Raw genomic sequence first — 24,195 nt, forward strand, 5'->3', positions numbered from 1 at the left:
ACAAGTATATGCCTCCCAAGCAGGAAGCAGCCATTCCAAGGAAATCAAACTGGAATAGTGGACAGGAAGCAGTCATTCCAAGGCAATCAAACTGGAATAGTGGACAGGAAGCAGTCATTCCAAGGCAATCAAACTGGAATAGTGGACAGGAAGCAGTCATTCCAAGGCAATCAAACTGGAATAGTGGACAGGAAGCAGTCATTCCAAGGCAATCAAACTGGAATAGTGGACAGGAAGCAGTCATTCCAAGGCAATCAAACTGGAATAGTGGACAGGAAGCCGTCATTCCAAGACAATCAAACTGGAATAGTGGACAGGAATGCTGATGAGGGACTACTACAGTAAAACCCAGCACGCACAATAATCTACCAACAATACTAGTTTATGGACACTGTGTGGGTCTAATAATTTTACTTCTTGACCCTGAGTTTGAGAAAGTTAAAGTAAACTTTTTACGTAGGTCTCTGTTTAGGCCTAGATCTGTGTCGCTGCTGCAGTGCATACTGTACGACCGTAGGTAATCACAGCACAGTATCTGTTGATTTGAATATGCATGTTGGAAGTATAATAACATTGCCAGCAGCCACTGCCGTCCGCCCACATCTCTGTGGCACCTTTAGATGATGAGGGCCAAGTGAAGAAGTAGAGTTAGCAATCCCATGATCACCTCCGGTGAGACAGACACACACGCACACACACACCTCAGAGTCTGTAATGTACGCACACACACGCACACGCACACGCACGCAAACGCACACACTAGAGGCAGAGGGACCTAGCACCTCATGTCCCCGCTGTCCCAAAATAAAGCAGCTAATTATGCCAGCTAATCAGCAGCCACTTGGGCTGACTCACTGAACAGTGCTCCTGCATGTCCGCCCATACACACACACACACACACACAAGTGTACTTGAACTCCAACACTCTCTCTCTCGGTTTCACAAAGGAAATGATGAAATCATTTGTGTTGATGAAACTTGGTTGTGGTAGTCGTGAGGGCTTCCCACACACACTCCCCTCTGTCCGTCAGTCTCCACACACACTCCTGTCCATCCATCCCCACACACACACTCACCCTGGTGCAGTGTGTGAGTGATCAGTCAGAAGAAGAGAAGCCCTCAGTCATTGTCTGCCTGCCTGGCTTCTCTGCTCAGCCTGGATCTGATTCCTGACAGGGAGCGACCAGCCATCGCCCGGAGCAGGAAGAAGAGGCCACACAACGCTGATTCAATTTTACACTGGAGTCGCCCAGAAACAAACCAACCGATCCTTAATCACCCAGAGAAGAAAAATAGAAGGGAAAAAAGACGAGGGGAAAAGAAGTGATGGCTTTTGCCGACATTGGAGAGGACCAGGATGACCTAAATGAAGTGATGCGTGAGGAGATGGAGGACGTCTTCATCTATGATGGTAGGAGGGATGGATGGTTGGGTGGGTGGATGGATGGTTGGGTTGGGTTGATGGGTGGGTGGATGGATGGTTGGTTGGGTTGGGTTGATGGATGGATGGGTGGGTGGGTGGGTGGGTGGATGGTTGGGTGGATGGTTGGGTTGGTGGATGGATGGATGGTTGGGTGGGTGGGTGGATGGTTGGTTGGGTGGGTGGATGGATGGATGGTTAGATGAATGGGTGGGTGGTGCTCCTGGTGCTACATGGGGGTGGGTGGGGGAGGCACACTGGACTGTAAGGGGTTGAGACTGGCACCATGAAGGGGACAGACGGAGGGGCACTGGGGTCATGGCTGGGTGGGCAGGGCACACACTGCCGTAGACGTGGTGACTGACACTAAAGATCTGTGTAGTGTGGAAAAAAGAGGTTCAGTTCAGCGTGTCTTTGGGCTGAGGTGACTGTGACAACGTTTTCTTGGATGGTTTCATGCCTGCATGATCATATTGACCAGTGAATAACTAGTAAATGAGAATTACATTTTTTAAGGTTACATAGAGGTTAAAATGTATTGGTTTTGCATAATTCCCTTTCTGCAGCGTCTCTATGCTGCTTGTTTTTTAGTAGGCAGCAGAGAGAGCCTCAGAGTCTGCTTGTTTTTTCAGTAGGCAGCAGAGAGAGCCTCAGAGTCTGCTTGTTTTTTCAGTAGGCAGCAGAGAGCCTCAGAGTCTGCTTGTTTTTTCAGTAGGCAGCAGAGAGAGCCTCAGTCTGCTTGTTTTTTAGTAGGCAGCAGAGAGAGCCTCAGAGTCTGCTTGTTTTTTCAGTAGGCAGCAGAGAGAGCCTCAGTCTGCTTGTTTTTTCAGTAGGCAGCAGAGAGAGCCTCAGTCTGCTTGTTTTTTCAGTAGGCAGCAGAGAGAGCCTCAGAGTCTGCTTGTTTTTCAGTAGGCAGCAGAGAGCCTCAGTCTGCTTGTTTTTTTAGTAGGCAGCAGAGAGCCTCAGAGTCTGCTTGTTTTTTCAGTAGGCAGCAGAGAGCCTCAGTCTGCTTGTTTTTTCAGTAGGCAGCAGAGAGAGCCTCAGTCTACTTGTTTTTTCAGTAGGCAGCAGAGAGAGCCTCAGTCTGCTTGTTTTTCAGTAGGCAGCAGAGAGAGCCTCAGTCTGCTTGTTTTTTTAGTAGGCAGCAGAGAGCCTCAGAGTCTGCTTGTTTTTTCAGTAGGCAGCAGAGAGAGCCTCAGTCTGCTTGTTTTTCAGTAGGCAGCAGAGAGAGCCTCAGTCTGCTTGTTTTTTAGTAGGCAGCAGAGAGAGCCTCAGAGTCTTGTGTGGGTGTTCTTGTATAACTCGCATATGTTTAAACCAAACATTATGTACCACAAGAGAGTATTTTAACTGGTAATTTATTTTACTGTCTTGTTTTTATAAAACACCAATATAATCATAACATGCATTGAATTTGACTTTCCACTATGATGGTAGGAGAATTGAATTATAAAGTGAATGGGTTTTTTGGACAGTCGTCCAGGGAAAGTAACACAACTGAACTGACAGCTGGTGAAATCATTTTCTCTTCCTTAAGTCTTCCATCCATTTTATAGGAACCATTCCACTTCAACTATCGAAAACTCATATGCAAACTAGTTTACCATTACAATGCTTATTATGGTAATATATAAAAAGGACATTATAATAGTCAGTTCAGTTGCAATAGTATTTTTAGAAACATGCATACAATCCATAGTAAACAATATGCAGGGTACTCGTAGATTCATATTTGTGCATTATGTCAGTTATTTCATGTATGATAATGTCTAGGTTGGTTGAACCACTTTACACTAAATGAAACGAGTCAATGGTAATTTACCTTCTTTCCTTGTGGAAAAACACAGCCAGGAGGTATAAACACACACGCACGCACACATACACGCACAAACACGCATATACACACACACGCATTCAGGAGGTAGACTCAGAGTAGACTCTTCCACATTTCACTCGGCAACAGAGCGTCCAATCAAAGAGATGCATTTATTCTTGGCTCTCCTCTATTGAAGGTTTCAGTATAGATTGCTTACCATTTCAAATTAATTGGCTCTTTGGATTTAGGTTCAGAGCTATATATATGGTAGTGTTTTCAATGCGAATAATATTCAAAGATTTTATTCACTTTGCTCTAAATAAAAATAGTATGTGAGAGACTATATTCACTACATAAATGACCATCTTGTCTCCAGGTAGCCTAGTGGGGCGGCAGGTAGCCTAGTGGTTAGAGCGTGGGGCCAGTAACCGAAAGCTTGCTATATCAAATCCCTGAGCTGACAAGGTAAACATCTGTCATTCTGCTGCTGAGCAAAGCACTGTTTCCCGGGCACCGAAGAAGTGGATGTCGATTATGGCAGCCCCCCGCACCTCTCTGATTCAGAGGGGTTGGGTTAAATGTGGAAGACCCATTTCAGTTGAATACATTCAGTTGTACATCTGACTAGGTATCCCCCTTTCCCATTCTGTAATGATACAGTTACTTCCAGGTGTAATGACCATCTTGTTCCCACCATAATGCAACAGTATACTTACTACCAGAGGTGTTGTCCTGTTCTGTCTTATTGGAGAGGGAGAAGGATGGTGAGAGGGAGAGGACAGGGGAGCCTTACAATACAGGAGTGCTCTTACACCTCTGTGTAAACGAGTAATGGATTTATTTTACTCATCATGCCTAGGCTGCCATAGAGTAAATGATGACTAAGGTGGTACTTTTCCCTGCAGTGGTGAGTGTGGCAGCAGAACTGTCAGAGTTCTGTACTACTATAGAGGGATAAATACATGAACAGTGCCTCAGAGCTCCCTCTCTCTTTCACTTTTCTCTTTCTCTCTCTCTCACAGTTTCTCTTGAATTAAAACCCCCTGAACAAACCTGAAAAACGTGCTCCTAAATCAATATTCTATTTCATCAGAGATACAATACAGCTTAACTTTACAATACAGCTTACAACACAGCTCAACTTTACAATACAGCTTAACTTTACAATACAGCTTACCATACAGCTCAACTTAACTTTGTTCTTTATAAGGCTCATAATTGTTGTTATTGTTATTTTTTGTTATTATTGTTATTATTATTATTATCTTTTCATTTGAACCTAATTCAATCAAGCAAAAGAAATGTGTGGATAGGGTCCAGTTTGTTTGTGTGTCTGTGTGTGTGTGTGTGTGTGTTACTGTTCCTATGTATGTGTGTGTGTGTGTCCATGACCGTGGGTCTGCGCCTATGTTGTGTGTGTGTATGTGCATGTCCGCACCTAGGGTGTAACTGTGTGATTTAAAGCTGTGTGGTTATGGGCCAATTAATCAGTGGTAGCTGTCAGCATGAGGAAGGCTTATGTAAAGTGCCTTCAGAAAGTATTCATACCCCTTGACTTATTCCACATTTTGTTGTTACAGTCTGAATTCAAAATAATTTGCTCACCCATCTACACACAATACCCCATAATGACAAAGTTAAAACCTGTTTTAGAAATGTTTGCAAATGTATTGAAAATAATATACAGAAATATCTCCTTGACAGTTGAAGTCAGAAGTTTACATACACTTAAGTTTGGAGTCATTGAAACTCATTTTTCGACCACTCCACAAATTTCTTGTTAACAAACTATAGTTTTGGCAAGTCGGTTAGAACGTCTACTTTGTGCATGACACAAGTCATTTTTCCAACAATTGTTTACAGACAGATTATTTCACTTATAATTCACTGTATGACAATTACAATGGGTCAGAAGTTTACATACACTAAGTTGATTGTGCCTTTAAACGGCTTGGAAAATTCCAGAAAATGATGTCATGGCTTTAGAAGCTTCTGATAGGCTAATTGACATCATTGGAGTCAATTGGAGGTGTACCTGTGGATGTATTTCAAGGCCTACCTTCAAACTCAGTGCCTCTTTGCTTGACATCATGGGAAAATCTAAAGAAATCAGCCAAGACCTAAGAAAGAAATTTGTAGACCTCCACAAGTCTGGTTCATCCTTGTGAGCAATTTCCAAACACCTGGAGGTACCACGTTCATCTGTACAAACAATAGTACGCAAGTATAAACACCATGGGACCACGCAGCCGTCATACCGCTCAGGAAGGAGGTGCGTTCTGTCTCCTAGAGATGAACGTACTTTGGTGCGAAAGGTGCAAATCAATCCCAGAACAACAGCAAAGGACCTTGTGAAGATGCCAGATGAAACAGGTACAAAAGTATCTATATCCACAGTAAAACGAGTCCTATATCGACATAACCTGAAAGGCCGCTCAGCAAGGAAGAAGCCACTACTCCAAAACCGCCATAAAAAAGCCAGACTACAGTTTGCAACTGCGCATGGGGACAAAGATCGTACTTTTTGGAGAAATGTCCTCTGGTCTGATTAAACAAAAATATAACTGTTTGGCCATAATGACCATCGTTATGTTTGGAGGAAAAAGGGGGATGCTTGCAAGCCGAAGAACACCATCCCAACCGTAAAGCACGGGGGTGGCAGCGTCATGTTGTGGGGGTGCTTTGCTCCAGGAGGTACTGGTGCACTTAACAAAATAGATGACATCATGAGGTAGGAAAATTTTGTGGGTATATTGAAGCAACATCTCAAGACATCAGTCAGGAAGTTAAAGCTTGGTTGCAAATGGGTCTTCCAAATGGACAATGACCCCAAGCATACTTCCAAAGTTGTGGCAAAATGGCTTAAGGACAACAAAGTCAAGGTATTGGAGTGGCCATCACAAAGCTCTGACCTCAATCCTATAGAAAATGTGTGGGCAGAACTGAAAAAGTGTGTGCAAGCAAGGAGGCCAACAAACCTGACTCAGTTACACCAACTTTGTCAGGAGGAATGGGCCACAATTGTGGGAAGCTTGTGGAAGGCTACCCAAAACATTTGACCTATATTAAACAATTTAAATGCAATGCTACCAAATACCAATTGAGTGTATGTAAACTTCTGTCCCACTGGGAATGTGATGAAAGAAATAAAAGCGGAAATAAATCATTCTCTCTACCTTTATTCTGACATTTCACATTCTTAAAATAAAGTGGTGATCCTAACTGAGCAAAGACAGGGAATGTTTACTAGGATTAAATGTCAGAAGTTGTGAAAACGGAGTTTAAATGTATTTGGCTTAGGTGTATGTAAACTTCCGACTTGATTCACACCCCTTTGCTATGACACTCCAAATTGAGCTCAGGTGCATTCAATTTCCTTTGATCATCTTTGAGATGTCACTACATCATGATTGGAGTCCACCTGTGGCTATTTTGTTAGACTTCAGTACGGCTTTTGACATTATCTATCAGAGTCTGTTGCTGGAAAAACGTACACTACCGTTCAATAGTTTGGGGTCACTTAGAAATGTCCTTGTTTTTGAAAGAAAAGCACATTTTTGGCCCATTAAAATAACTTCAAATTGATCAGAAATACAGTGTAGACATTGTTAATGTTGTAAATGACTACTGTAGCTGGAAACGGCTGATTTTTAATGGAATATCTACATAGGCGTACAGAGGCCCATTATCAGCAACCATCACTCCTGTGTTCCAATAGCACGTTGTGTTAGCTAATCCAAGTTTATCATTTTAAATGGCTAATTGATAATTAGAAAACCCTTTTGCAATTATGTTAGCACAGCTAAAAACTGTTGTCCTGATTAAAGAAGGCCCGTTTTATTTTTTATTTTTTTAGACTAGTTGAGTATCTGGAGCATCAGCATTTGTGGGTTCAATTACAGGATCAAAATGGCCAGAAACAAATAATTTTCTGCTGAAACTCTTCAGTCTATTCTTGTTCTGAGAAATGAAGACTAGTCCATGCGAGAAATTGCCAAGAAACTGAAGATCTCGTACAATGCTGTGTACGACTCCCTTCACAGAACAGCGCAAACTGGCTCTAACCAGAATAGAAAGAGGAGTGGCAGGGCCCGATGCACAACTGAGCAAGAGGACAAGTACATTAGAGTGTCTAGTTTGATAAACAGATGCCTCACAAGTCCTCAACTGGTAGCTTCATTAAATAGTACCCGCAAAACACCAGTCTCAACGTCAACAGTGAAGAGGCGACTCCGGGATGCTGGCCTTCTAGGGAGAGTTCCTCTGTCCAGTGTCTGTGTTCTTTTGCCCATCTTAATCTTTTATTTTTATTGGCCAGTCTGAGATATGGCTTTTTCTTTGTAACTCTGCCTATACCCCACAAGACATACCACCAGAGGTCTCTTCACAGTCCCCAAGTTCAGAACAGACTATGGGAGGCACACAGTACTACATAGAGCCATGACTACATGGAACTCTATTCCTCATCAAGTAACTCATGCAAGCAGTAAAATTTGATTTAAAAAAACAAATACAAATACACCTTATGTAACAGCGGGGACTGTGAAGTAACACAAACATAGGCACAGGCACATGCATACAAACACGATAACATAGGCACTATACACACTTCCACATGGATTTTGTGTTGTGAATATGTGGTAGTAGAGTAGAGGTCTGAGGGTCTTGGCAGCAGCTAATGGGGATCCATAATAAATACAAATAGAAATTAAATTGTAAAGTCCCACAGTTGACAGTGCATGTCAGAGCAGAAACTATACCATGAAGTCCAAGAAAGTGTTTGTAGATCTCCGAGATAGAATTGTGATGAGGCATATATCTGGGGAAGAGTATAAAACTATTTCTAGTGTTAAAAGTTTTCAAGAGCACAGTGGTCTCCATCATTGGCAAATTGAAAAAAATGGAACTACCTAAACTCTGCCTAGAGCTGGCCATCCGACCAAACTGAGAAACCGGGCAAGAAGGTCCTTGGTCAGGGAGGTGACCAAGAACCCAATGACTACACTGACAGAACTGAGATGGGAAAACCTGCTAGAAGGGCAACAGTCTCTACAGCACTACACCAATCTGGGCTTTATGGGAGAGTGGTCCAGATGGAAGCCACTCCTGAGAAAAATGCACATGACAGCACGCCAGGAGTTTGCAAAAAGGCATGTGAAAGACTCTGAGAGCATAAGGCAAAATATTCTGTGGTCTGATGAGACAGAAACTGAACTCTTTGGCCTGAATGTAAAGTGATATGTCTGGAGAAAACCAGGCACAGCTCATCACCTGTCTAACATCATCTCTACTGTGAAACATGGTGGTGGCAGCATAATGCTATTTGGATGCTTTTCTGTGGCAGGGACTGGGAGATTAGGAAGGATAGAGGGAACAAGGAATGGTGCCAAATACAGAGTGCAAATGACCTTAGACTGGGGCGAAGATTTACATTCCAATAAGACAATGTCCCCAAGCATACAGCCAAAGCAACACTGGAATGACTTCAGAACAAGAATATGAAAGTCCTTGAGTGGCCCTGACAAAGTCCAGACTTGAATCCCATTGAAAATCTGTGGAAGGACTTGAAGATTGCTGATGGTGGCCCCTACCAATCTAACTTAACAGTTTTTGAGAAAATCTGCTAGGAGGAATGGGAGAAAATCCCAAAATCTAGATGTGCAAAGCTGATACAGACTTAACCAAGGCATATTAAATCTGTAATCGCTGCTAAATATGCTTCTACAAAGTATTGACTCAGGGGTGTGATTACTTACAGTATGTAAGTTAGATATTTATATATTTTATTTTCAATAAATGGGCAAACATTTCTAAAAACTTGTTTTCACTTTGTCATTATGGGGTATTGTGTGTAGATGGGTGAGAAGAAAATCTAGCAAAAACAATTGTGGCTCAGTTGGTAGAGCATGGTGTTTGCAACACCAGGGTTGAGGGTTCGATTCCCACGGGGGACCAGTACGGAAAAAAAATGTATGAAATGTATGCATTCACTACTGTAAGTCGCTCTGGATAAGAGCGTCTGCTAAATGAGTAAAAATGTAATTGAATTCAGGCTGTAACACAAAATGTGGACGAATCAAGGAGTATGAATACTTTCTGAAGGCATTGTAAAAGAAAACAGAAAAAAGGGCATCAGCACAACAGCGCAATTGTGACTAAAATAACACACAATGGACGCCTTTGACTCTTTTCTTCTTTGGGTGAGCTTCATAAGTTATTCAAAGGACTAGCTGCCTGTGAGGAGACTGAGGAAAGTGTTGAGCCTGTACGTTCCAAAGAGCCATGGTTGTGAGTTCTGACCGGAAATGATGTAACCGAGAAGGGGTCCGAGGTGGACCGAGATGAAGAGCTAGTGTTAGCAGGGGAGGAGAGTTGAAATAAATCAGTGTTTGGAAACTGGGTCAAGAGGGGCAGAAAACCCAGAGAAAGGTACCACTTCAGCGAGAGGAGGGAAGTTTATGAAAGCCCCTTGTCGGCCTATACAGTAGTAGTGTATCTGGGTCCTGTAGTACTGTTTCACTACCTGGTCTAGTCGTCTCTCCTCGAATCAGATGCCTCGTTGTGCTTCCACGGTCCGCACTTTCACGGTCCTCGCTTTCACGGTCCTCGTTTTTGCGGTCCTTGCTTCCACAGTCCTCGTTTCCACGGTCATCGCTTCCTTGATCAGGCAGAGTGGTGCATGCAGTGTGTAGATCCTCTGTTGCAGGCTATTGCTGCCACAATGATACTTGAGCTGCACAGCTCCACATAGTTCAAATCAATTTTTATTTATATCACACCTTCCATACAAAACAGGTGTAGTCCAGTGTGCAGTTAAGGCAAGCTTTGATTTGCCTTGTTCACCTGTGCCTAAGACCAGCCTCTACATTTGCCAGAGGGCATTGCTAGAATGAAGATCAATGAGCTCAACCCTTGCTGCGGTGCATCTGTGAAACACTACTCGACGTGACACAGCTGCCCGGGGGAACCACCATGTTGTCACCTATAGAAAATGGCCCACTACAGTACACACAGCAGCTTTCTTGCAACAGCCTGCAGGGTTAAACAGAGGACAAATATATCACTGTGAACCACAAGGTATCTCAGTGTGTGTACTACTTTAGCCAACAAGAGCCAGTAAGTTGTGCTTGTGCGTGCTAGAACTTGTGATATGCAGCGACTCAGGCAGGGTCAGCGACGCAAGAAGCAGGTTTGAGTTTCACAAATCCATTTATTCTCTGTGCCTCTCCTTGTCTAGACATGTCTTGTTGCCTTGTGTTACTGCTACCCAGGAAACTGTATCCTGACAGGGGCCTTGCTGAGCCCACTGAGGTAGTACTGTATTACACAGGAAACACACACACACACCCCACATACACAAACGCACATGTATGCACATACACACCCTCCCTCCCTTCCTACCTCTCTCTCTCTGTAATGATTGACGAGGTGAAGGAGGAGGGAGTAAAAGATACATGATTCCTCTCCACGGACTCATGGTCTCAACATTATGAAGTCTGGATCTGAAGCAGGGTCTCAACATTATGAAGCTCTGGATCTGAAGCAGGGTCTCAACATTATGAAGTCTCTGGATCTGAAGCAGGGTCTCAACATTATGAAGTCTCTGGATCTGAAGCAGGGTCTCAACATTATGAAGTCTCTGGATCTGAAGCAGGGTCTCAACATTATGAAGTCTCTGGATCTGAAGCAGGGTCTCAACATTATGAAGTCTCTGGATCTGAAGCAGGGTCTCAACATTATGAAGTCTCTGGATCTGAAGCAGGGTCTCAACATTATGAAGTCTCTGGATCTGAAGCAGGGTCTCAACATTATGAAGTCTCTGGATCTGAAGCAGTGTCTCAACATTATGAAGTCTCTAGATCTGAAGCAGGGTCTCAACATTATGAAGTCTCTGGATCTGAAGCAGGGTATCAACATTATGAAGTCTCTGGATCTGAAGCAGGGTCTCAACATTATGAAGTCTCTGGATCTGAAGCAGGGTCTCAACATTATGAAGTCTCTGGATCTGAAGCAGGGTCTCAACATTATGAAGTCTCTGGATCTGAAGCAGGGTCTCAACATTATGAAGTCTCTAGATCTGAAGCAGGGTCTCAACATTATGAAGTCTCTAGATCTGAAGCAGGGTCTCAACATTATGAAGTCTGCCAGTGTCTCAACACAATGCGTTCAATCATCACATTGTGCCTCCGAGTGGCATGGTTTGGTTTGCCCTGGACATGAATCAGAGAGCGCTGATATTTTGGGCATCTGACAACTGAGAGGAACAATTAGGGTTCTGTGTGTGGCACTGTCTGGCACAACTAGTACCAGTATCCCAATACTGAGGAACAATGGCACAAGACACTAATGTTTACTGAGTGGCTTGTACTTTGTGGTAAAAAGAAGAAGATTCCATACCACGCTGCCTCTTGTACTCTCAGTCCCATGGACATGATTTAGAACATTGTGAGGAATGTGTGCTTTGTTGCATGGTGTGTTTGTCCTTACATTTTTGGAGAGTGAGTGTGTGTTTGAAGGTGTGTGTTTACAAATAGACAGAGGTCAGGCCTTGTAAGCCCTGTGTGGGTTGGAGAAGGGGAAGACGAGTGGAGGAAGAGAAGGGGATGAGGGGGAGGGGAGAGAGAAGGAGGGGGGTGGGAGGAGGAGAGAAGGAGGGGGGTGGGAGGAGGGGAGGGGGGTGGGAGGAGGAGAGGAGGAGGGAGGAGGAGGATAGGAAGGTGAGAAGGAGGGGGGAAGGAGGAGAGGGAGGAGGGATTGAGAAGAGGAGGAGAGGGGAAGAGCAGGAGGAGGAGGAGAAGAGGAGGAGGATGAGAGGGGAGGAGGAGGGTAGGGAAGAGAGGGAGGAGGGTGGGAGGAGTTGGAGAGGGGAAGAGGTTTATATTGAGTCAGTCCTAGGTCAAGCCAGCTCATGACACACCATTCCAGGCCCAGGGAACACACACACTCTGTCTCTCTCTCTCTCTCTCTTTCTCCCTTTCTCCCTCTCTCTGCCGAAGGGCTGGGGTCGAAGCCAATTTGAACTTCTATGCTCTCACCTACAGACTCTAACCTACCCCCAAAAAATGTGACTGTCTGTACAGTGTATGGGGGCAGAGGAATGGGAAACATTGCCTTCTGGTCACTCTACAGGGGCAGCCTAGCCCTAGCTAGCATACTACAATGCGTTTTCTGCTCTCTGTTGATGAAAGTTGCATCCATTGACCTAGTTTAGCCTGAACAAGCTTCCACAAGGCTTTCTTCCACAAACACACGTCTTTTTGTTTGTCTTTCTACAGAAGCAGAACAACAAAAATGGAATGGGGAAAAAACGGGGAGTAGAATGTTTTCTTTTCTATGGAGCTGTAAGTCACACGCTTGTGAGAGATGTTTCACTGACACAACAAGTCACGTTGTTATGACATAGTCAGTGCAGTTCAAATAAAACATTGAATGGATTTTCTATGGAACTACAGTATGTCACAAGCTTGGAGCCAGTGAGATGCCCCACCGTCTCTTTTTTCTCTCTCTGCACAGTCTGGGGGGAGGGAGAGAAAATGATCATAGAAATATCATTTGTGATGGGTAGAACATTCTGTGATAGGTGGATCCCATTTATTTGCTTCTGGCCTTGTAGGTAGCTTAGGGCTGGTGGGTTGTGTGTCATAGAGGAACACCTGGAGCCAACAGGTTCCTTTCCTACCAGCCCACAGTAAAGCTGGTGCTTGGGGGCTGGACGTAGGCCTAGCTGCAGCAGTCAAAGCCCTGTCATTATCACCAAAGGAACTGTGCTACAGGGCATGACAGCCCTATAATCTGCCCATGTCTGACTGAGGCTGAACAGCAGTGTCTGTCTCACTGCTACCCACCCAAAAAGAAAACATACACAGAACAAGCTTCCACAATGCTTTCTTCCACAAACACAGCCATATGGTTGCGTGAAGTCTGAAAGTAATTTTAAAGGCCGCAGGTGCTAGACCCCCCACTATCCACATTGCCCTACACACACACTTCACTCTGCACAGTAGAAGTGGTTCAGTGTTAAAGGACTCAAGGAGGTATTCCCTCATACTTACAATGAACCAGGCAATTTCCAGGGTGGTAAAATAGCCCTGAGACATTGCTGTACATGGCCTCCATTACTATGGTGTCTAGTAGGGTGTAAATGTAACCATAGACTCAACAGCAATCTGCATATTTCACAGAGCCCTCCCCCCTAACACTCCCTGTCTCACTGATCCCTCCCTCCCTGTCCCATTGATCCCTGTCTCACTGATCCCTCCCTCCCTGTCCCATTGATCCCTGTCTCAATGATCCCTCCCTAACCCTCCCCGTCCCACTGATCCCTCCCTCCCTAACCCTCCCCGTCCCACTGATCCCTCCCTCCCTAACCCTCCCCATCCCACAGATCCCTCCCTCCCTAACCCTCCCCATCCCACTGATCCCTCCCTCCCTAACCCTCCCTGTCCCACTGATCTCTCCCTTCCTAACCCTCCCTGTCCACCTCCATGTATCACTGATCCCTCCCTCCCTCCCTAACCCTCCCTGTCCACCTCCATGTATCACTGATCCCTCCCTCCCTCCCTAACCCTCCCTGTCCACCTCCATGTATCACTGATCCCTCCCTCCCTGTCCACCTCCATGTATCACTGATCCCTCCCTCCCTAACCCTCCCTGTCCACCTCCATGTATCACTGATCCCTCCCTCCCTAACCCTCCCTGTCCACCTCCATGTATCACTTATCCCTCCCTCCCTGTCCACCTCCATGTATCACTGATCGCTCCCTCCCTAATCCTCCCTGTTCCACTTATCCTTCCCTCCCTAACCCTCCCTGTCTTACTGATCCCTCCCTCCCTGTCCCACTGATCCCTCCCTCCCTAAACCTCCCTGTCCACCTCCATGTATCACTGATCCCTCCCTCCCTGTCCACCTCCATGTATCACTGATCGCTCCCTCCCTAATCCTCCCTGTTCCACTTATCCTTCCCTCCCTAACCCTCCCTGTCTCACTGATCCCTCCCTCCCTGTCCCATTGATCCCTGTCTCACTGATCCCTCCCTCCCTGTCCCATTGATCCCTGTCTCAATGATCCCTCCCTAACCCTCCCCGTCCCACTGATCCCTCCCTCCCTAACCCTCCCCGTCCCACTGATCCCTCCCTCCCTAACCCTCCCCGTCCCACTGATCCCTCCCTCCCTAACCCTCCCCGTCCCACTGATCCCTCCCTCCCTGTCTCACTGATCTCTCCCTTCCTAACCCTCCCTGTCCACCTCCATGTATCACTGATCCCTCCCTCCCTCCCTAACCCTCCCTGTCCACCTCCATGTATCACTGATCCCTCCCTCCCTGTCCACCTCCATGTATCACTGATCCCTCCCTCCCTAACCCTCCCTGTCCACCTCCATGTATCACTGATCCCTCCCTCCCTAACCCTCCCTGTCCACCTCCATGTATCACTTATCCCTCCCTCCCTGTCCACCTCCATGTATCACTGATCGCTCCCTCCCTAATCCTCCCTGTTCCACTTATCCTTCCCTCCCTAACCCTCCCTGTCTTACTGATCCCTCCCTCCCTGTCCCACTGATCCCTCCCTCCCTAAACCTCCCCGTCTCACTTATCCCTCCCTCCCTGTCCCACTGATCCCTCCCTCCCTAAACCTCCCTCTCTCACTGATCCCTCCCTCCCTAACCCTCCCTGTCTCACTGATCCATCCATCCCTCCCTAACCCTCCCTCTCTCACTGATCCCTCCCTCCCTAACCCTCCCTCTCTCACTGATCCCTCCCTCCCTAACCCTCCCTGTCCCACTGATCCCTTCCTCGCTGTCCCACTTCCACTCTCACCCTCATGTGTCACCCTTCTCTAACCCTGCCCCCCGTCACGTGGTATGTCCGAGTGAGTCTCCCCATGTAAGTGTTCACAAGTGCAACGGTTGCAAGGGAGTGAGAGAGGGGTGTGTGTGTATGAAGGGTGTCGGCTGAAACGTCTTAAAGAGGTGGTCCCACGTAACATTACCTTCTGCTGTGTGAATTAGCCTAACCAGCGAGGAAGAGGAGGCTGTTAGTTAAATGCCACGTTACGTCAAGAAAAGGAGGATCCTCTGCCTCGTCACGACCAGAGGGAAAGCGCGGCTTGGAGGGGAGGGGAAACCGGGAGGAGGTTAGTAAAAACTATTGGGAGGTGGGCGGCCAGAGCCCATTCCCCTACTGCCAGACAGCAGCTCACTTCACCTAACAGTCTCTTTTGACCGACTTGCATAGCCCAATAACCTGACACTAGCCTAATAGCATACCAGAGAAATTATGCTACCTCTCAACACTCCTGTTGGCCTACTACACAGACTGATCTGTGACCAGTCCTGGCTCTAATCCTTCTACCCATGGCTCTGGTTCCTAATCTGAGCGGCTCCTTTAAGTGATTCTACCAGGCTGCTGGGTCTGTTTGTTGGTTCTCCAGTAAATATAGCTGCTGGTCGGGGGCTGTTGATGACAGCTAGCCGCAATTACAGGATGAACTGGAAGCCAGCTGAGAGGAGAGGAGGAGAGAGGAGAGGAGAGAATGCTACTATGGAGGGGGTCTGTGCTCTGTAGCCGCAGGTTGAAACACACTGCCTGCCTGAGTGAGAAACCACAGAGGTTTACAGAATACAGTGTTCATATAGACACAACGGTGGGATGACAGATTTACATCACCTCAACCTCTGAACAGTATTCACCGCCTAGCAGTGACAATACTAATAGATGGGTTGGTTGTTCAGCAACAAAACCGACACGTGCGCAGTGTGCGACTACAGGGAAAAACAGACTGTGTTGGCTTAGATTGATAACACGTTAACTATATTTAGTCTCCAATTTTGATTGAGAACATAAATCAAGTTGCACAATGAGCACTTGTCTCTCAAATACATCGTTACAGTTGTTGGTTAGCTAGCTAGCTAAAATGGTTTGCCATATTAGCATAGACGTGACACCAGTCAAAACACCTCAAAACAAGACATGGTATCAAGAACAAGATGAAACGAGCCTCTTATGATTTCCCATGGCAGTTTATTGTCATTGTTGCTAGCAATCTAGCCATCCAGGACCATACCAATACATGGCCTTCTGTCCCTTTGAAGCGAGTGCCCAGTTTTCGCGACGTTCTCAGCTAACCCGTCTATATGTATGTTTTTCATATCCTCTGAACAGTATTCACCTCCCAGCAGTGACAATACTTATACAGTAGGTATGTTTTTCAGGATTTTGCTGGATTTGATTTTAGTTTCAGGAACCTAAACAGCAGATGTTCTTGAATGATGTCAAAGGGAAGATACCAACTGTGTGTGTGTGTGTGTGTGCTTGTGATTTTGTTGGTAAGTCAGGAAGTGTTACTGAGTTTGTCTATCTGAGTACTGAGAGGAGAGAGAGAGAGGGTTGTGTGTGTGGGTTAGCCTTCTATCCCCTCATTCTACCCCCTTATCACACAGAACAGAGCTTTTTTTACCTTTATTTAACTAGGCAAGCCAGATAAGAACAAATTCTTATTTACAATGACGGCCTACCCCGGCCAAACCATCCCCTAACCACTCTGGGCCAATTTTGCGCCGCCCTGTGGGGCTCCCGATCATGACCGGTTGTGATTCAGCCCGGGATCAAACCAGGGTCTGTAGTGACACCTCTAGCACTGAGATGCAGTGTCTTAGACCGCTCCATCACTCGGGAAAATAAAAACATGTTGAATACTGCTGTGCTGTGCCAGGACAATGGCAGTTGGTACAATTCATTTATGCTCATATAAAAGTTGCTTACCCTCTAAATCAAGTTTGAACTTTAATTGGTATCATGATCATGGTACATAAAGGACATAAAATACACAATGCAGTGAAATGGATACAAGGGAAGGATATCCAACGACTCCTCCTTCACTACAAAGTTCCTTCCTTCCTCTGTATTAAAATGAGACTGATTGATCCGATCAGACAGTCAGTTTTCTGCCCATCACTCGCCCTTGGTACTGGAACCAATCAAGGGTGGATGCCAATCAAGTTGGCAGCGCTGGATTACGACAACCATATCTGGCCTGTCATCATAGTAAGGGCCAGTTAGTTGAAGGCCGTGACACGCCTGTGCCATGCTGTAGTGTGTCTCCAGTCCATTAGGCCTAACTGCAGTTAAGGTATAGGGATTAACTTGTTTGTCCTGTCCCTGGTTTCATTTCATTTATTTGTTGTTTGCTGTCTGCCTAATGCAATTTCTGTAACCAGTCTTGAGGCAAATTCATCTGAGTGGGGCCAATTGGACATGCCCCTGATCTTCAGTTCTGTTCTGAAAATAATATGTGTTGTCCTTGAGGAGGATTGATGTTCAAAGTAAAGTTAATATCTGTGGCAATGTAATGGCTTCAGCGATTATATTCATATTATTTTTCATCCATACAGAATAAATAACCTTTTGCCATTCAAATCCACCACTCTCCATACCTAAATAGGGCCCATGTAGCCTAGCCTTCAAATAGGCTGCTACCCCTTTGCTAATCTGAATCAGTTTTCATAGCCTGTCGTTAGGGGCAGTGAAAATGGAAGAGCCAGTTCATACCGTGACCGCTGTGCAAATACAGTGGGTAGACACGGGATTTACCCCAGTCTGTCGCCCCGGTTGGCATGTACGAACAGCAGTGGCCGACTACTAGTGCCGAATGCGGATGGCACTGCAGGGATGCCAACTCCTCGCCTGTGGTGTTGTGAGGGCACGAAACGGCTCCGCCTACTGTTACAACTCTGCCTTTTCATTGGTCCAACGTTAGTCAGGGCGAGCGCTACAAACCTAAACTGCAATACACATGATTTTCGGTACGAGCGTGGGGCTGTGTAGCCTGTGTTTGCTACATTAGGAATAATGCCCAAGTGAAAAATATATAGTTCATAAGGTAGACAGGAAAGACAATTTCCGTAAAGCACTGTCGAATTAATTGTTTTAGTGATCCAGTGGACCAAAAGTTCACGTTGGAAAGCGGAGCTTCTTCTTTATGCACGGATGGAGCGGCGCAGTTAACAGACAATACATAGGATTCAGTTCAAGTAAGTTTTTCCAGAGGTGAGTAGATTTACGCTCTCGTGTATTTAGACTAGTTAAGACATCTGTCTGAGAGTTCCTTATCTTTTTAGCTAGAGCAGTGTGCGAGCTCGATGAGTAGGCAAGATCACTTTGCACCTTTATTCAATAATAACGGAGTACAGATTGAGTGAGAACGGCTTCTAGTAGGGCAGTGGCTTAGTAAACTACAGTGATACACACTTAAAGAAATAGTCAACTAAACACTACATTATGTAGGTGTTTTATTTTGCCTTAATAAAACAAATAATTTTATGCATCTATAAAACCATTTTGTTCATATCAACATCAAATGCCTTGGAATTTGATTTAATTGATAGACTCCACGATCTTGATACTGTCCGCGATATCGTGAGGCTAAACGGATCATAATTGAGTCTCTCTTGACGTCTCGGTAAACATGTTTCCTCCTGGGTTTGTCGACCACTTTCTCTCGATTTGCTTTCGACAACAGGGGTCGCGTCATCGTGATCCGTGGTGATGTGAATGTCCTCATCACAGAGCCGCGGTGTGGAGCGCAGTGGTTGGGATTTAGGACAATAGGTTTAAATGTCCTCTTTGCGATTCGAGAATAGAAGTGGAGAGTTGCTCCAGAGGTGTGTGTGTGTGTGTGTGTGTGTGTGTGTGTGTGTGTGTGTGTGTGTGTGGGATTGTGATTCACAACGTGTTGTAGACAGGCGAGAAGGACCCACACACATACACACACAACTCAACTCTCATGGACTGAGTGAAGTGGGTCAGCAAGCAGGGATTTCAGAACTCCTCCTGCAGGTTTTGGAGAGGTCAGGGGGCATTAGGCCATTGTCAAATTCAGTAACTGGGCTTTGTTTACTAGATCAAATCAAATTGTTTTGGTCACATACACATGGTTAGCAGATGTTTTTGCGAGTGTAGTGAAATGCTTCTGCTTCTAGATCTGACAGTGCAGCAGTATCTAACAGGTAATATCTAACAACTCCACAACAAAACCTAATACACACAATCCAGTAAAGGAATGGGATGAGAATATATAAAATATATGGGTGAGCAGTGACAGAGCGGCTAAGATACAATAGATAGTAAAGAATAGATAGTGACGGATACAGTATACATTATAAACCAGTTGTAAGGCTAGAGATCACTGCCCATTCATCATTTTATGGGGTTGGTGGAAGGATTCGGTATCTTATCCATTTACTCTTTGCATTCTCTCACAACACAACCATGCGGTAATAGAATAGAATAGACAATCAAAAGTAGTACCATGCGATAACACAGGTTACTACAGGTCTGTCCTTCCTCATATTGCTTGTCCTGGTATGATTCAGTCAGGAGTGTATGTAAATGTCATGTTCTCTAGAATGCATTGTAAAAACCATCCTATAGCCCACTGCTATGCCCTTCACTCCAGCTGCATGTACTGTTTTGAGAAAGTTGCTTTAAGGTTAAAGTGTTTTCTCTGTGGAGAACGGCTTGCTCTGATGTAGTTAAACTGAAGTGCTTTGCTCCATTGCCAGGCCATATTCATTTTATTAAGCTGTTTGATGGTAAGACTCAGGATGATGGGAGGGTAGAAGCAGGATGCCAAGGCCTAAACCAGCCAGCATGGCTGCTGCCAGACACAGTCCCAGTTCCCAGTCCCCTTCTCACAGCCTTTCCAGCGCTTTCTCTCTTTCACTTTCTCTCACTCTCTCTTTCCTGCTTCTCTCTCTCACTTCTTTCTTTTTTCTTTTTTCTTTCATTCTCTTTCTTTCTTTCTCCCTAAGTCCTCCTGATTAATTAAATTATTATAGCATTGTGGTCTGGAGTGAATTCAGACAAACCATTGCATGTTTTTCACTGTGTTCTTCTGCTCAATGCAACACAACAGGGCTCCTGAACACAATGGAGTGTGACGCCATAGATTTCTGCAAGGAACTTCAGTCCTCAGCTCTTTTGTATGGTCTCTAATGGTGTAATCAGTAGCTTACACCAAGCACTGTGTGTGACTGTGTGTGACTGTGTTGGTGTGTGTGTGTGTGTGATCAGTAGCCCACTAAGCACAGAGAATCAATACAAAGATGAAGGTCAAGGTGAAAGATTAGCAGGAAACTGGAAACACTCAGTGTTTTAACACTCAGAAGATTATACAAGAGGTGGCATAAAAAACTCAGTACGATGACATTTTACTTTTTGTACTGAGCTCTTCAAGAACACCCTACTTTCAGTTCTCTGCATGGAGCAGTTTGTGTGTGTGCATGTGCTCTGGTGTGTGCTTCCATATGTGTGTGGTTCTTACTTTTTAGGAAATTGTTGGCCTTGCATTCTTTAAAAAAGGAGTGTCTTTTAGTTTTCACAGCTGATAGTCATTTCATAAGGATTGTAGCAGACATGGTGCCCAGCAGTGTTGTAAGGATGCCCAGCTGGGAGAGAACATTCAGCTGGGAGAGAACACTGATTCCCAGAATGTCCTCCAAATCTCTAGTTCCTGAAAGGAGGTGCCAAACTGGACCTACCCAAGCTCAATTGTTACTTTCCAAATTCCTTAAATTAGAAATAAGATTTCAAACCACAGCCTCAATTGTAATATTCATCTCAGGAATGAAAGTTATTGTTCTTGATTCAGACCACATCTCTGTTGTTGTGTTAAGTCTATAGTTCATAAACCAGGTTTCATCCAGGCTTCTCCCAATCAATCAGTGAAGTTTTCTCCAGGATCTACAGTGACCTGACCTGGCTTTATTTATCAGGGTTATCTGATCCAGAGATGTTACCCCTGTCTTGTTATCGCTCCTCTGGCCTGTCTCTCGTGTCCTGACACGTCCCTCCATGACAGAGGCATCCCTGAGGGGTAGAGGTATTTCTGGGGGGAGTGAGTTTGAGAAAGGGATTTTTTGACATTCCTCTGGAGGGGCTGCTTAAACAGTAGGGGAGGTAAGGAATGGGGAGGGATGTTAATCTAAATTAGGGAGAGGGAGAGGGGAGGTTGTACATTGGGAGGGATGGGATAGAGGTGGGAGTTAAATGAGAAAGGGAATGTTTTAATATTCCACCGGAGGAGCAGCTGTGATACATTCTTTTTTTTACTGAACTTTTATTTAACTAGGCAAGTCAGTTAAGAACACATTCTTATTTACAATGCCGTCCTACCCCGGCCAAACCCGGATGACGCTGGGCCAATTGTGCGCCGCCCTATTGGACTCTCTATCATGGCCGGATGTGATACAGCCTGGATTTGAACCAGGGACTGTAGTGACGCCTCTTGCACTGAGATGCGCCACTCGGGAGCCACTCGGGAGCAGATGAGACGATAGAGTAAGAGGGAGGGAAGGGGAGAGGAGGGTTGGAATTTTGGGTTGGAGAGGAGAAGACGGGACATTGGGATTGGGTTTAGGGAGTTGGATAAGAAAGATAATATCAGATATTCCTCAGAAGAGGAGAGGGAGGTGGGGAGGGGAAGGCAGGATGAAAGACGGTTTACTCCCTCTCTTTTACCCTCTGCTTTTCCTTCCTAGGCCCAGCGGGACGAGGCGTGTGTGAGGGAGAGTGGATATATTCTCTCCCCCTTCCCACCACTTTTCCTCCCAGCCTGCAGAGAAGGGAGGACTGAATTAAATCATCACGGTCATCCATAGTTCACCCCAGCTTGTTAGCATCAAGCGATGGCGTCAACCATGGCATATAGACCAGAGTGCGTTAGCGACTTTTGTAAAGTCATGGATGGCAGTACAGTGATGCTAGTGTTCAACCTCTAATAGAACTGGGTCAGAGAGACCTACTGTATGTGTTTCTGTCAGTATCACTACTCTTTATGAATATGTTTATAAGTCATCAGTGTTCATAAAGTGTCTCAGAGTAAGATTACATGGACGGGGGAGATCTGATTCTGGATCAGAATGCCTACTCTGAGAGGGTTTATGAATATGCACCCTGGTCTTTGCATGAATATAAGCTCCTGATTTACAGTATATCTGGGTCTTTATAAAGCTTATTGATGTGTAAAGTCTACATGAGTAAGCAGCAATGATGTGTGACTAAACGGATAGCCTGAGCAATGGAAGTCTTCTATTAACTAGTAAAGTGTGTGTGTGTGTGTGTGTGTGTGTGTGTGTGTGTGTGTGTGTGTGTGTGTTGGCACGAGTGTGCGTGTGTTGCTTTTGGACCCTCACAGGCTGGGCTGGCAGGTGTTGGGAGTGAAAGGCTACTGGTCCACCCTAGGGCTCTCCCTCCATCCCCTCCTCCCCCTCCGTCCCTCCTCTCCCTACGCCCTAGATGAGGATAGAGATGGAGGGATGAGGACAGGGGGTTTCCTTCTCTCCTCTCCTCCCTTGTCTCTGAGCAGATATGTGTTGTCAGTGCAGCCCTATGGGGGGTCTTCCCCCTTAATCCCTAGAGTCCATTGAGGCCCAGCAGTGGAACACACACACTGTCGCTGGCGCTTACCTCTGAACCAGATGTTCACACCACTGGGACCACCCGTTGTACCCCTGTCCCTGCCCATTTTGATGGTTCAGTAGAAAGCATGACCTCTTTCGGTATTAAGCGTTCTAATAAACAGACATAAACTGATAAGATGGATGTTTTGTTTTTCTGTTTTGTAATTTCAACCCCAGTTGTGAACAGCTGGGAGCCGGAGGAGAGGTTGGATAAAAAAGATAACATCATCTGTCTTCATGGCCATTGCGTGTTGCTATAAGGAGGGGGATTGGGTGGCAAAGAGGGTTGACCTATTCCCCTTGCACTACCCATAGGATTTTGGTCCAAAAGTTGTGCATTATATAGGAAATAGGGTGCCATTTCAGATGAAGGCTGAGTATACTGTACTTCGGATAACAAGAATGATTGTTTCTCCAGTAGTTTCCATCCGGAAGGCTGTCACACAGCTGTTCTATGACAGATGTACTGTGTGTGTGTGTGTATGTGTGTGTGTGTGTGTGTGTGTGTGTGTGTGTGTGTTTATCCTGAGGCAAAGCTAGCAAACTTAATGGCCCACATTATGAACTAATGAACTCCACACTCTAGGGCTGACCCCATGTAGTCGACTAGTCGATTGTTTGGTCGACAGGCTGTTGGTGGACCAATATTTCTTTAGTCGAGCAGTCAGTCGCAAAACATTTTTCATGGAGCACAAGACACCTGTCTGATTGGTGCCTGTCTGAGTGGACTAATCCATTGTGGAGGCCGTGGGGATGTCACAGTCCATCGTTCTAAGACGTGCTACTGAAATTGTATATGGTTATATTATCTATGAACAATGGTGCAACACTAATAATACAAATAAAATCACCTATATATATGTGTGTGTGTGTGTGTGTGTGTGTGTGTGTGTGTGTATATATATATTTTTATAACATGCGCTTTCTCCCGCGTTGGATATGCGGTTCTGAAACTTCAGTGCGCTGTTGAATTGGCACCTTTTTCTAGACCATGTTGCTGTGTGCATAATAGCAAAGTTAACCAGCATATTGGTGTTGAGAACTATGCAGCGGAGCCAGCAGGGAGTGAGGAGACGAGAAAACAGGCCTTGCCTTAAAAGTCTAAAAAGTGAGGAGAGGAGGAGCCTAATGGTTAAATGTGCCTGGCTGTACAGTACAGGTCAAACGTTTGGACACACCTACTCATTCCAGGGTTTTTTGGTTTTGTTTACTATTTTCTACATTTTTGTTTAACTCCTTTTTGGTTACTACATGATTCCATATGTGTTATTTCATAATGTAGAAAATAGTACAAATAAAGAAAAACCCTTGAATGAGTAGGTTTGTCCAAACTTTTGACTGGTACTGTATATCTACAGAAATAAGACAGGTCCTGCTTCTGTTGGCTGTTTGAGTGTTTGTATAAAAGCTACTGATTCCATGAGCTCCAAGCCTCACGCAACCACAACATGTCGGATAAAGCAGTTTCACAAACATTTTTAATCTTTGCTATGCTGTAAAAAA

The 24,195-nt window shown here is 45.3% G+C and overlaps 1 protein-coding gene across 6 annotated transcripts in view; it reads left to right on the forward strand.

Annotated features, from left to right (window-relative positions):
• The first annotated feature begins 1,013 nt into the window (after window positions 1–1,013).
• The window catches only part of ripor2 (RHO family interacting cell polarization regulator 2), an 83,697-nt gene continuing 60,515 nt past the window's right edge, over window positions 1,014–24,195 (forward strand). For 2 of the 6 annotated variants that reach the window (XM_014178276.3, XM_045709824.2), the window contains exon 1: window positions 1,014–1,411. In XM_014178276.3, the coding sequence (XP_014033751.1) occupies window positions 1,327–1,411 (85 nt within the window). In that variant the 5' untranslated portion in view covers window positions 1,014–1,326. Of the gene's footprint in view, window positions 1,412–18,010; window positions 18,281–24,195 lie in introns of those variants that run through there. The other 4 variants (XM_045709825.2, XM_045709827.2, XM_014178278.3 and 1 more) reach the window with 3 other exon arrangements.

The sequence above is a fragment of the Salmo salar genome, chromosome 27 (genome assembly GCF_965601325.2).
Source record: "Salmo salar chromosome 27, fSalSal1, whole genome shotgun sequence".
In the NCBI taxonomy this organism is placed as follows: Eukaryota; Metazoa; Chordata; class Actinopteri; order Salmoniformes; family Salmonidae; genus Salmo; species Salmo salar.